The 11298-nt window shown below is 44.3% G+C and overlaps 2 protein-coding genes across 2 annotated transcripts; one reads left to right on the top strand and one right to left on the bottom strand.

The window, feature by feature from the left end:
- Nucleotides 1–213: 213 nt before the first annotated feature.
- Nucleotides 214–1366, top strand: LOC311127895 (isotocin-neurophysin IT 1-like; the record flags this gene model as incomplete). Its single annotated transcript, XM_084159794.1, has 3 exons — nt 214–336; nt 620–824; nt 1221–1366. The coding sequence occupies 3 exons, from the start codon at nt 214–216 to the stop codon at nt 1364–1366; spliced, it is 474 nt and encodes a 157-aa protein (XP_084015920.1).
- A 757-nt stretch (nt 1367–2123) lies between these two features.
- On the bottom strand, nt 2124–9024 carry thnsl2 (threonine synthase-like 2). Its single transcript, XM_084159697.1, has 9 exons — nt 8947–9024; nt 8273–8504; nt 7765–7959; nt 7470–7622; nt 6684–6923; nt 6301–6449; nt 6095–6220; nt 2899–3053; nt 2124–2743 (listed from the first exon to the last, which is right to left on the bottom strand). Exons 2-9 carry the CDS (start codon nt 8493–8495, stop codon nt 2503–2505), a joined length of 1482 nt encoding a protein of 493 aa, XP_084015823.1. The 5' UTR covers nt 8496–8504; nt 8947–9024; the 3' UTR covers nt 2124–2502.
- Between the last annotated feature and the right edge of the window lie 2274 nt (nt 9025–11298).

Raw genomic sequence — 11298 nt, 5'->3', positions numbered from 1 at the left:
TGTCTCAAACGGTATGTATTTTCTCTGACAATCTTTTAAATCGATTTTATCTTTAAAAACATAATTGCAGGAAATGTTTTTGTAACAGACGTTTGCAAAAACTATTGCAAAAATAGACTATGATTCATCTTACTATCTTATATCTATCCTGAGACGAGACGCATCCACTTTTGACAAACTTAAATCTATTTTTTTTATTCTTTCTCAGTGGCAATGTCTGGCGCCCCAGTGTCCGCCCTCTGTCTGCTGTTCCTGCTATCTGTGTGCACTGCCTGCTACATCTCCAACTGCCCCATAGGAGGCAAGAGATCAGCACTAGACTTCCCATCCAGAAAGGTACCCAGTCATTCTCAGCAGTTCCACTTTGTTACTGTTTATTGTAACTGTGTGTCTGTTATAGAGTTAGATTGGTGGCTGCCTGCCATAGAGGCTTGCCTCTTAGCTTCGAAGGGTTGGGATTGCACATTTAAGTCAAAGGTTATTGTATGTCAATATTGTATATTGTATTTTACTGGGTTTTTTGTTAACCACAAAGCTTAAAACCACTTCCCTTTTCTATAAGTAAATCACTTTTATCTATAAAAACAATGTAACTTTATGTTTCCTATTATCTTTCCAGTGCATGTCGTGTGGCCCCGGGGACAGGGGCCGCTGCTTTGGCCCCAGTATCTGCTGTGGGGAGGGGATGGGCTGCTACGTGGGCTCCCCAGAGGCAGCTGGTTGTGTGGAGGAGAACTACCTGCCCTCTCCCTGTGAGGCCGGAGGAAGATTGTGTGGCTCTGAAGAGCGACGTTGTGCTGCGCCAGGGATTTGCTGTGACGTGGGTAAGACCAAGACTACTCTCCTGTGTTCCTGTATAGCAACTGTTTCTATCCATACTGAATGATTCTGCAAAATAGCAAAAAGCCTTGCATGCAGTAGGGTTTGTTTTTCTATTTATTGCTCGTTGTGGCAATTTCAATAGACCATTTAATTGTTAATAGCATGTGCCAAGCTCTTGTGGTATTGAATACATTCTTATTGTCAGCTAGCTAACTATTTGTTCCAAGATCACTTATTAAGAGTTCAGGAATAAATGTGGTGTTGTATAGCCATTGGCCAAAGTCAATGGTAAAACTGTACAAATTAACTGTATTGCTTGTGAGTTCACCTGGATTCAGTTTGATATTGTAGGTTACAGTTGTGTGACAGATTGTCTATTTGTACCTTTTCTCTTTTAGAGGGTTGTAGTATTGACCAATCCTGTTTTGAGGACGAAGCTGCCGAATACATAAGCCAATCAGAGAGCAGTAGCCATGACAACGATCTGCTGATGAAGCTACTGCACATGATTAGCCACACCCCTCCCCACAGAGTCCACCAATAAAACAGCCTCTAGGGGTTTTCAGGGACAGTCCTGAGTTGAAGGACAGTGTAAAGAAATCTGTAACATCTTTCAATGTCAGAGGCATACCTGCAGTATGTACATACATTTTCTATAGCAGATAGATATAGACGTAAAATCTGAGTTTTTGCTTGTAACTGCTTGTGTAATGGCTTGTGCTCTGAGACAAATAAAGCTTACTGTACAAAAACATAACTGTCTAGTTAGTCACTGTTGCATGTTTAAAGTCAACTCGGGTCTCAAGTATTTCCAATACCAAAACACACACACACACACTAAAACTCACCACGAGATGCTGCTGAAATATGTAAACATTATGGATGAGTTTTTGTGTTTATGTGTGTACTGTATATGTGTCTTACCTTACGATGCGTAAACAGAGCAGGAACAGAGCTGAGTCATACAACCTCTGACATCATCTTTATGAGACCAAAGTCCCTCTCAGCTGCCTGAGAGTACAATAGGTCAGGGGTGCTGGCTGTAAAATGTCTTATCCATAGATGTACAATACAAACCAACAGCTTGTTAATCAATTGTGAGAGAAACCCATGTGACCCATATAAACCTATGGCCCTAAGTCTTCTGAATTGAATGCTAAAGCCTATGGTACACAGGCAATTTCTTAAGGCAATATTGACAGGCATCATGCACACCACGACACTGTCTCTCTTACATGTAGTGATGGGAATAAAAACCGAATCATAGCTCAGTTCTAATCATATACTGTAATTACTCCTGCACACATGATTGCCTCTGCAACTTTTATTGTCAACATTTATGGTCAGGCAATAAACTGTCCAGAGGTTCGATTGCAAAACACACCATTTGACAATTACACCATTTGATCTGAATTCTGATCAAATGTATACAATAAACAATCTTCTTTTATTGTAACAATATATGATCATATAAAACTGCTCTCTTCAAGACAGTAAATAACAAATCTAACTGTGGGCATATTATTGCTGGTATTAGCAGTAAGTGGCCTATTATCCACTTTATAAAACAATCTGATTGGTTAATAAATGTTAGTTATTTCTGATAATACATGGCAAATGCCTGTTAACAGTTCCATCTGAGTTATCACTGCGCATCCATAAGCCTCATTTCTTAAATAACTAGTTACACTCCACAGTTGAGTAGTAGGCCACTCCACGTTGCCTGGCTGAGCCTATAGCCTGGATGTGTTGCTTCAGCCTGCCCTCCCAGTCCTTGTCCCAGTCCTGGCCCCGCTCCAGGGCCAGGTAGCGAGTGGACATCTTGTCCAGGGCCCGCAATGCCTCAGGGAGATCAAGGGTCAGCCCCGCCTTCTGCACCGCCGCCTGGAACTTGGCTGGAGAGGCTGTTGCTATGCAACACCTAGACAGGGGAATGGGTGTAAAATTGTGAGCTAGCCAGCGGTATTCGGTATGCAGCCATGATGCATTATGTAAATTATTGAACCTGCAACTAAGAAATGTGTTTATTCTGTAAAATACTAAAAGTGTGTGTGTGTGTGTGTCTGTGTCTCTTACCTGTTGACCCCTGCAGTGGGGGGACAGTGGTAGTGATGCCACACAGCCACTGCAGTGTGGGGACATAGTAGATACTGGTTCTCCTTCCAACATCTCTGCATGGTCTCCACTATCCCCTCATCGCTTACTGCACCTGCTGTGAGGACCTGAGACAACTGGAGACAGAGAGAGGAGGGGAGGAGTAGTATTAGTAGTATTTATTAGGATCCCCAATTAGCTGCTGCCGAGGCAGCGGCTACTCTTCCTGCGGTCCAAACAAATATCACAACAACATATAAAATACATATTATCCACTGTATAATATGTATTTTAGTGTACAAAACATTAAAAACACCTTCCTAATATTGAGTTACACCCCCCACCCTCCTTTTGCCGTCAGAACAGCCTCAATTCATCGGGGAATGGACTCTACAAGGTGTCAAAAGCGTTCCACAGGGATGCTGGCCCATGTTGACTCCAATGCTTCCCACAGTTGTGTCAAGCTGGCTGGATGTCCTTTGGGTGGTGGACCATTCTTGATACACACGGGAAACTGTTGAGCGTGAAAAACCCAGCAGCGTTGCAGTTATTGACTACCATTCCCCGTTCAAAGGCACTTAAATATTTTGTCTTGCCCATTCACCCTCTGAATGGCACACATACACAATGAATGTGTCAATTGTCTCAAGGCTTAAAAATCCTTCCTTAACCTGTCTCCTCCCCTTCATCTACACTGATTGAAGTGGATTTAACAAGTAACGTCAATAAGGGATCATAGCTTTCACCTGGATTCACCTGGTCAGTCTATGTCATGGAAAGAGCAGGTGTTCTTAATGTTTTGTACACTCAGCACTACATTTACATCCCAATTTAGTCATTTAGCAGATGTTCCCATCCAGAGCAACCCACAGCTAGTGCATTCATCTCAAGATAGCCAGGCGAGACAACCACGCATCACATATCAACGCAAAATACAATACAAAATACATAAAAATGTCTGTGTTTCACTTCACAGTCCCCGTCGTGCCGTAAGGTGTTCTTTTATCCGTTTTTTCCCCAGATTTTATTGCTAGCTTGAGTTACCTGGGGTGGCAGAGAGTTCCATGTAGTCATGGCCCTATTTAATACTGTGCGTTTCCCAGCGTCTGTTCTGGACCTGGGGACTGTGAAGAGACCTCTGGTTACATATCTTGTGTGGTACCGATGAGTGTCCGAACTGTGTGCCAACTGCTTGAACATGTCATGGTTCCACCTGTCACCAGAGGGTGACAGAGACCATCCTAGAGACCATTATAACACTAAAATGTTTTATATTTTCTAATTATGTGTTCCGCATTAAGAGAAGTGGGTTTTCTGTTTCCCTTTGCAGTAGCTTGATTCGTTTGTCATGTGTGTTTGCCTCCTGAGTAAGTTCTCTAGTCCTAGTGTTTGTTGTTTTCTCAGCGTTACTGTAATCCTGCTGTTACCTATTCTCAGTAAAGTGTTTACTTTTACCACTGATTCCTTGTTTGGTTTATTCTCTGCTCCTGGGTCCAATCTCATCATGTCACAGCAAGCTACTGCCCCCAACATGGACCCAGCAGAGATCACCCTCATCAAGAATGTTATAACCCACCAAGGAGCACTGTTGGGACGGCAGCAAGAACAACCTCCCAAATATCTGAGACCCTTCGGGCACATACCGATTCCCTCCTACCACGGCCCAACCCCAACCCAGGAGGAGCCAATGCCCAAGTCTCATCGCCCAGTACTACAGGTGTCGCCATAGTTCCTCCAGGGAACCTGCACCGGGAACCCAAGATCCCTGCCCCCGAGCGGTACGACGGGTGGCCCAACATGACTGGTGGCCCAACATGACTGAGGATGTGAGGTCCTTCGTGACGGCCTGCTCCACCTGTGCCCAAAGTAAATCTTCACGACTGGCTGGATTGCTCCAACCTCTGCCCATCCCCAGCCGGCCCTGGTCCCACCTGTCTGTAGACTTTATCACATGGTTACCTCCTTCCCAAGGGCTGACCACTATACTGGTGGTCGTAGATCGGTTCTCCAAAGCAGCCCATTTCATTGCTTTGCCCAAGTTGCCCTCAGCGAGGGAGACCGCTAATCTCTTGATTACTAATCTCTTGATGTCTTTCGAATACACAGACTTCCCCAGGACATTGTCTCGGATTGTGGGCCCCAGTTCGTGGCGCAGTATTGGAAAGCTTTCTGCACCCTGTTGGGGGCGTCAGTGAGTCTCTCCTCGGGTTCCACCCACAGTCGAATGTGCAGACTGAGCGGGTCAACCAGGAGCTGGAAAAGTTCCTCCGCTGTTTTGTCTCTTCTCAGGTCGTCAACTGGAGCAAGTTCCTCGTCTGGGCGGAGTATACTCACAACACACTGCCGAACTCATCCACTGGACTGTCACCGTTTGAGTGTCAGTTCGGGTTTGCCCCCCCCCCAACTCTGTGGTGGTCGCCCTGGCTCCGCGGCTGGAGCGGCTTCTAGAAGGGGGGGTACTGTCATGGTTCTACCTGTCACCAGAGGGTGACAGAGACCATCCTAGAGACTATTATGACACTCAGGTATTTTCTATTTTCTAATTATGAGTTCCCCTTTAAGAGAGGTGGGTTTTCTGTTTCCCTTTGCAGTAGCTTGATTCGTTTGTCATGTGTGTTTGCCTCCTGAGTATGTTCTCTAGTCCTAGTGTTTGTTGTTTTCTCAGCGTTACTGTAATCCTGCTGTTCCCTATTCTCAGTAAAGTATTTATGTTTACTTTTACCACTGATTCCTCGTTTGGTCTATTCTCTGCTCCTGGGTCCAACCTCATCATGTCACAGAACAGACAGTTCGGTACCTTCAACACATCAACACCTGGCACAAAGACCAATAGTGATGCAGTCAATCTCTCCTCAACTTTCAGCAAGGAGAAATTGACATGGATGTTATTGACATTCGCCCTCCGTGTACATCTAAGTGCAATACGTGCTGCTCTGTTCTGGACCAACTTCAATTTGCCTATGTCGTTCTTTGCCGCACCTGACCACACAACTGGGCAGTAGTCCAGGTGCGACAAAACTAAGGCCTGTAGGACCTGTCTAGTTGACTGAGATGTCAAGGGGAGGGGGGATAAGGATATGTGGTGTGTGGTGATTTGAGAGAAAACATTAAACAACCAACGGTACTGGGCACTTATCTTTCTACAAGAACATGTCAATTATGTATTCATGCGTCTGACCTGTTTGTGGAGAGCTTCAGGCAGAGTGTGTCTGTGAGAGTGCTGAAACTCCTCCATCATGCCCTTTACCAGTGCTCCATCTCTACCAGACAGCAGCCAGAACACACGCTCCATGTTATAGGGGTCCTGGGGTGAGAGCACAGTGTTAGCCACAGTACACACACACACTTCTTAAACCTTAAACAAAGTGGCGAGCCATCACGCACCTGAATGTCTATAGCCGGGGCCATGGTCTGCGTGACATTGGTTGCCATGGAAAAGTCACCGGTCTGCACCGTCCTGTGCACTATGTCATTAGCGTTCGTCATGGCAACGAGGCACAGCGGTATCCCCATCTGCTTCACAATGCAGCCGGCTGAGAGAGGGAACAGAGAGACGGACAAAGAATGAAGAGAGGAGAGAAAAAAGGAAAAACAGAGAAAAACATGAGCTATGTTCCAATACTCTCAAACGGCTTAGTTTATTTTCCTCTTTGAGCAAAAAAATATTGAAGAAATATCAATATATTTCTAATAAAAAATATATATAAAAAAAGGGGCACTAATGGGAAAAAGTTGTAGAAACACTGTGGCATGGTAATATTTCTCACCGGCGATATTCCCCGCCCCCCCTGTGGGCACTACCATCTCCAAGATGGGTAGGGGTGCCCCCGTCTCTGCCTGCTCCAGCCCGCTCACATGCAGGTAGGCATAAAGGAAGTGTGCCAGCTGCACCATGACACGAGACCAGTTGACTGAGTTGAGACTCATCAGGCTGTGTTGTTTCACCAGCTCCTGGTCTGAAAACAGTCGACGGATGGGCACGTCGATGTCATCAGAACTGCCATCCGCTATAAGTGCAGGGGAGAAAGATGAGAATCGTGTTATCATACCAATGATACATTTACATTTTAGTCATTTAGCAGACGCTCTTATCCAGAGCGACTTACAGTTAGTGAGTGCATACATTATTTCTTTCATACTGGCCCCCCGTGGGAATCAAACCCACAACCCTGGCATTGCAAACGCCATGCTCTACCAACTGAGCTACATCCCTGCCGGCCATTCCCTCCCCTACCCTGGACGACGCTGGGCCAATTGGTCTCCCGGTCGCGGCCGGCTACGACAGAGCCTGGATTCAAACCAGGATGTCTAGTGGCACAGCTAGCACTGCGATGCAGTGCCTTAGACCACTGCGCCACTCGGGAGGTGATACCATCTTATCACAGGTTAAGGTAAGATCATTATTATTGAAGGCTAAAACTCCTATATTTTCCCATGATATGGCTTGGACATTTCCATCATATTGCCATCATCTCTCACTATCAAAGAAGGGGCAAGGAAAGGAAGCCACTTTAGACTATTGCCCTCTCATACTATCTGGCCATCTCTCTAACCTGCAAACACATGGATGTTGTCCTCCAGGCAGGTGATCATCTGTTTCTCCTGCACAGCGGTTATGCGGCCCCGGGGGTACACCACTACAACGTCTACCCCACTAAGGCCTCTCGCACTTTGGATGGCTGAACCACCTGTGTCCCCGGACGTGCCTGGGAAGGTAGGCCGCAGCGTGGGATAGGAGGACATTATTAAGACACGTAAGATTGAATATACTGTACATAAACATAATAGACCTAGCATGTAACTAAACATGTAAACACACCAAATGATGCCCCAAGTGCCCCTTCTCACCCACGACTACAATGGCGCGGCGGCTTTCCTTGCGCAGGAAGTAGTCGAGGAAGCGCACGGTGCAGGTCATGGCCAGGTCCTTGAAGGCCAGGGTCTCACCGTGGAAGAGTTCCAGCACACACAGCCCCCCCTTCATCCTGGCCAGGCTCACCACCCCCGGCACGGAGAACCCAGACAGGGCCGCACACACCAGGCCTGGGGGAAGGGATGGAGAGAGAGAGACAGGAGAGGGATGGGAGAGAGAGAGAAGAGAGGGGTGTGAAATAGTGAGATTGAGTGAGATTGAGAGAGTGAAATGGGCAGAAGGATCACACAAAAGAGTGAGAGTGAAGGAGAAGGGATGAGGAAGGGACATGAACTGAGTTGCTTCATTTTGATATACACCCGGATGTGAAAAGACCCACATGTGCCAAACCCTCTTCACTTTACACCTAACTGTACCATATTTTCGAACCATCAATCAGTCCATCAACGTGTCACTCAGCTACCCAAACCCTCCAGGTCTCACCCTCCAGGTCTGCTCGAGGGATCAGCTCTGTAGGTATGAACTGGGAGCAGACCTCCGTCACTAGCTGGGGGTAGGACAGGGAGCTCCAGGACCTCAGGGTATCAGGGCTCAGGGTGGGGAGGGTCTCAGGCATGAACATCCCCCCGTCTGGAGCATATCCCGAGAACAAAACATCCTGAAAGTCCCAACCCTGAACACCGCCACGTGTGCTGCAGTACCGCATAACTGACACCTGTCAGTAGTCAAAACAGAGAGAAGTATGATGAAAAATAGTATGATGATAAGCCTTTGGGTTACATTCCCTTCATTGTTGTAGCAATTTTACAGAATAATTGACAATAAGGAGGCAAGGGCAGACATATCTATCTGGGCACATGGATCAACACTTCATAAGTGAGTACTGGACTATAATGTAATAACATTATTATAATGCATAACAGTCAGCCTACTGCAGTTGCAAAAACATGTGTTCGTGTTAATTTTTTTCTTTATGGGAGATGACATTATTAATTCATAGCATAATATAAAAAAGAACTGTCAGCTTAAGTTTACAGTAAGCTACTGTTGAAAAAACATATTATAGCTTATTTATTTGGTATAAATTAAGGTTAGGTAAATTCAAAGCTGCTGACTATCGCATCTAGTCCATAAAATGTCAAATTAACGTTATTTACCGTCCGCTTGCTATAAGAAGAAATGGCTCCGAAGTAGCGTAGCGATTGCTTGGGGAACTGTATTGTTGCAACACCAGAGTTCGAATTTCGAAGTGAAGATCAATCTGGTGCCTAACGTTTCAAAATATCTACTCTAAAGCGTCACCTGCTGGTCATTACTGCAAAATGCATTCAAAAAGTTTAATGAGGGACACAACCACATTTTGATATTAACTGACAAATAAAATCAATCAATCAATCAATCCAAACTGTGCAGCAGCCATTTGATGAATGGAAAGAAATATATGTTACAAAACACCAAACAGTTTGATGACATTTGGAGATTGTCAAGCCAAGCCTTTGATATTGGGTAGGCCTACAAGGTAGGGAGGGATGTATTTTCTGTTTGTCGAGATTGACATATTCTATTTATTGTGGTGTTGAAAACGCAAACCATGATATTGAATTGAAACTTCGTTGCATATATTTTATATAATTATAAATATGGCATAAAAATGTTGAAAATCTGATTTCACCCTAGCTGATCATTGTCTGCAGACGGGTTTGATCCTAGTGTAGGGCTAGTGAAATAGGCAGGGAGAGTGAGCTCGTCGATGGTGGTCGGCGAACCCTCACGGTAGCCCTGCGCGGCATCGACTGTGGAACAAAAGCATGCGTTTATAAACACAGGGTCGACACAGTTATTGTTATTTGTGGTCGTAAACATTTTTTTGAATGTATATGAGGGGGAAGGGTGTGCATTTTTATTTTTTACAGGTCATGGAACCGATATTAGCATTGTTTGTGCATAATGTTCAAAACACATGTAAGTAACTTTGTTCAGCTTCACAATAAATGTTTTGATACATTCGGATGATTTGGACTAGATGCACGAAAAATGCTAATATCGCTCAAATAACTTGAATGGGATTTGTGCCACAAATGCTAAAACATTTGGAAACAGTGCCAGGGAAACTAAACCAAAGCATGGATTGCTGTCATACTTTGTCCATAGACTGCTTACAGGGTAAGGAAACCAATGTGACTGAACTATTCCTTTAAGTCTGTTGGTTTATAAGGCTGCGTTTAGACAGGCAGTCCAATTCTGATATTTTTCCACTAATAGGCCTTTTGACCAACCATATCATATCTTTTCACATCAGAGCTTTTTCAGACCAATTAGTGAAAGAAAGATCAGAATTGGTCTGCCTGTCTAAACCAGCCTAATTCCCCCAGTCTGGTATATAAAGGTAGCAGGGTCTCTGTCACATTACCTTCTCTCTTTAATAATAATATGCCATTTAGCAGACTCTGATGAGATTGAGCAGAATGGAGACCACTCCAAGATGACCATAGTCATGGTCAACTCGTTCACAGTTGGCCAGGAGGCTGAGCTGGAGAGGATGACTGGAGAGAAGAACAAGGTGAGTTGGTCAACCAGACACTCCCACACGTACTTGGGGCCTCATGGGTGCACCTGCACATTGGTTAACTTTAGTGGTGTAAAGTACTTAAGTACAAATATTTTAAAGTACTACTTAAGTAGTTTTTTGGGTATCTGTACTTTCCTTTACTATTTATAGTTTTGACTACTTTTACTTCACTACATTCCTAAAGAAAATAATGTTATTTTTACTCCATACATCTTCCCTGACAGCGACAAGTACTCGTTACATTTTGAATGCTTAGCAGGACAGGAAAATGGTCCAATTCACCACTTATCAAGAGAACATCCCTGGTCATCCCTACTGCCTCTGATCTGGCAGACTCACTAAACACAAATGCTTCATTTGTAAATTATGTCTGAGTGTTGGAGCATGCCCCTGGCTCTCCGTAAATAAATAAAAACAAGAAAATGGTGCCATCTGGTTTGCTTAATATAGGGAATTTGAAATTATTTTAATACTTTCAATACTTAAGTATATTTTAGCAATTACATTTACTTTTGATACTTAAGTATATTTAAAACCAAATACTTTTACTCAAGTAGTATTTTACTGGGTGACTTTTCCTTGAGTAATTTTCTATTAAGGTTTCTTTACTTTTACTCAAATATTACAATTGGGTACTCTTTCCACCACTGGTTAACTTGTACTTGAGTTGTAAATTACATGGATGCGCAATTCCAGTCCTGGAGGGCCAAAGTGTGCAGGCATTTGTTCCAGTTCAGCTTTTGCACCTGATAAAATGATTATCAGTTTCCTTAGTGCTGGAGCAGAAGTCTACACATGTAGCGATCAATGAACAGTTGCTCACGCAACTTCGGATGTGTTATTTATTTTAGCATGTTTCCATGATCCATTCTATGAGTTTCCATGATCCATTCTATGAGTGGTGCTAAACCTACTTATGACAAGCCGTAGTGTGCTAACT

This window comes from Coregonus lavaretus (assembly GCF_964263955.1).
Source record: "Coregonus lavaretus genome assembly, chromosome: 4".
Lineage (NCBI taxonomy): Eukaryota > Metazoa > Chordata > Actinopteri > Salmoniformes > Salmonidae > Coregonus > Coregonus lavaretus.
Note: the sequence above shows the minus strand (reverse complement) of the source record. Positions and strands in the feature narration are given on the sequence as shown.

Coding starts and splice junctions, on each gene's coding strand:
- thnsl2 (XM_084159697.1), bottom strand. CDS start 8,495: ATGCGGTACTGCAGCACACGTGGCGGTGTTCAGGGTTGGGACTTTCAG. Junction 7,960..8,272: donor CCCTCGAGCAGACCTGGAGG/GTGAGACCTGGA, acceptor CCCTTCCCCCAG/GCCTGGTGTGTGCGGCCCTG. Junction 3,054..6,094: donor CTGAAGCTCTCCACAAACAG/GTCAGACGCATG, acceptor CTCTGTCTCCAG/TTGTCTCAGGTCCTCACAGC.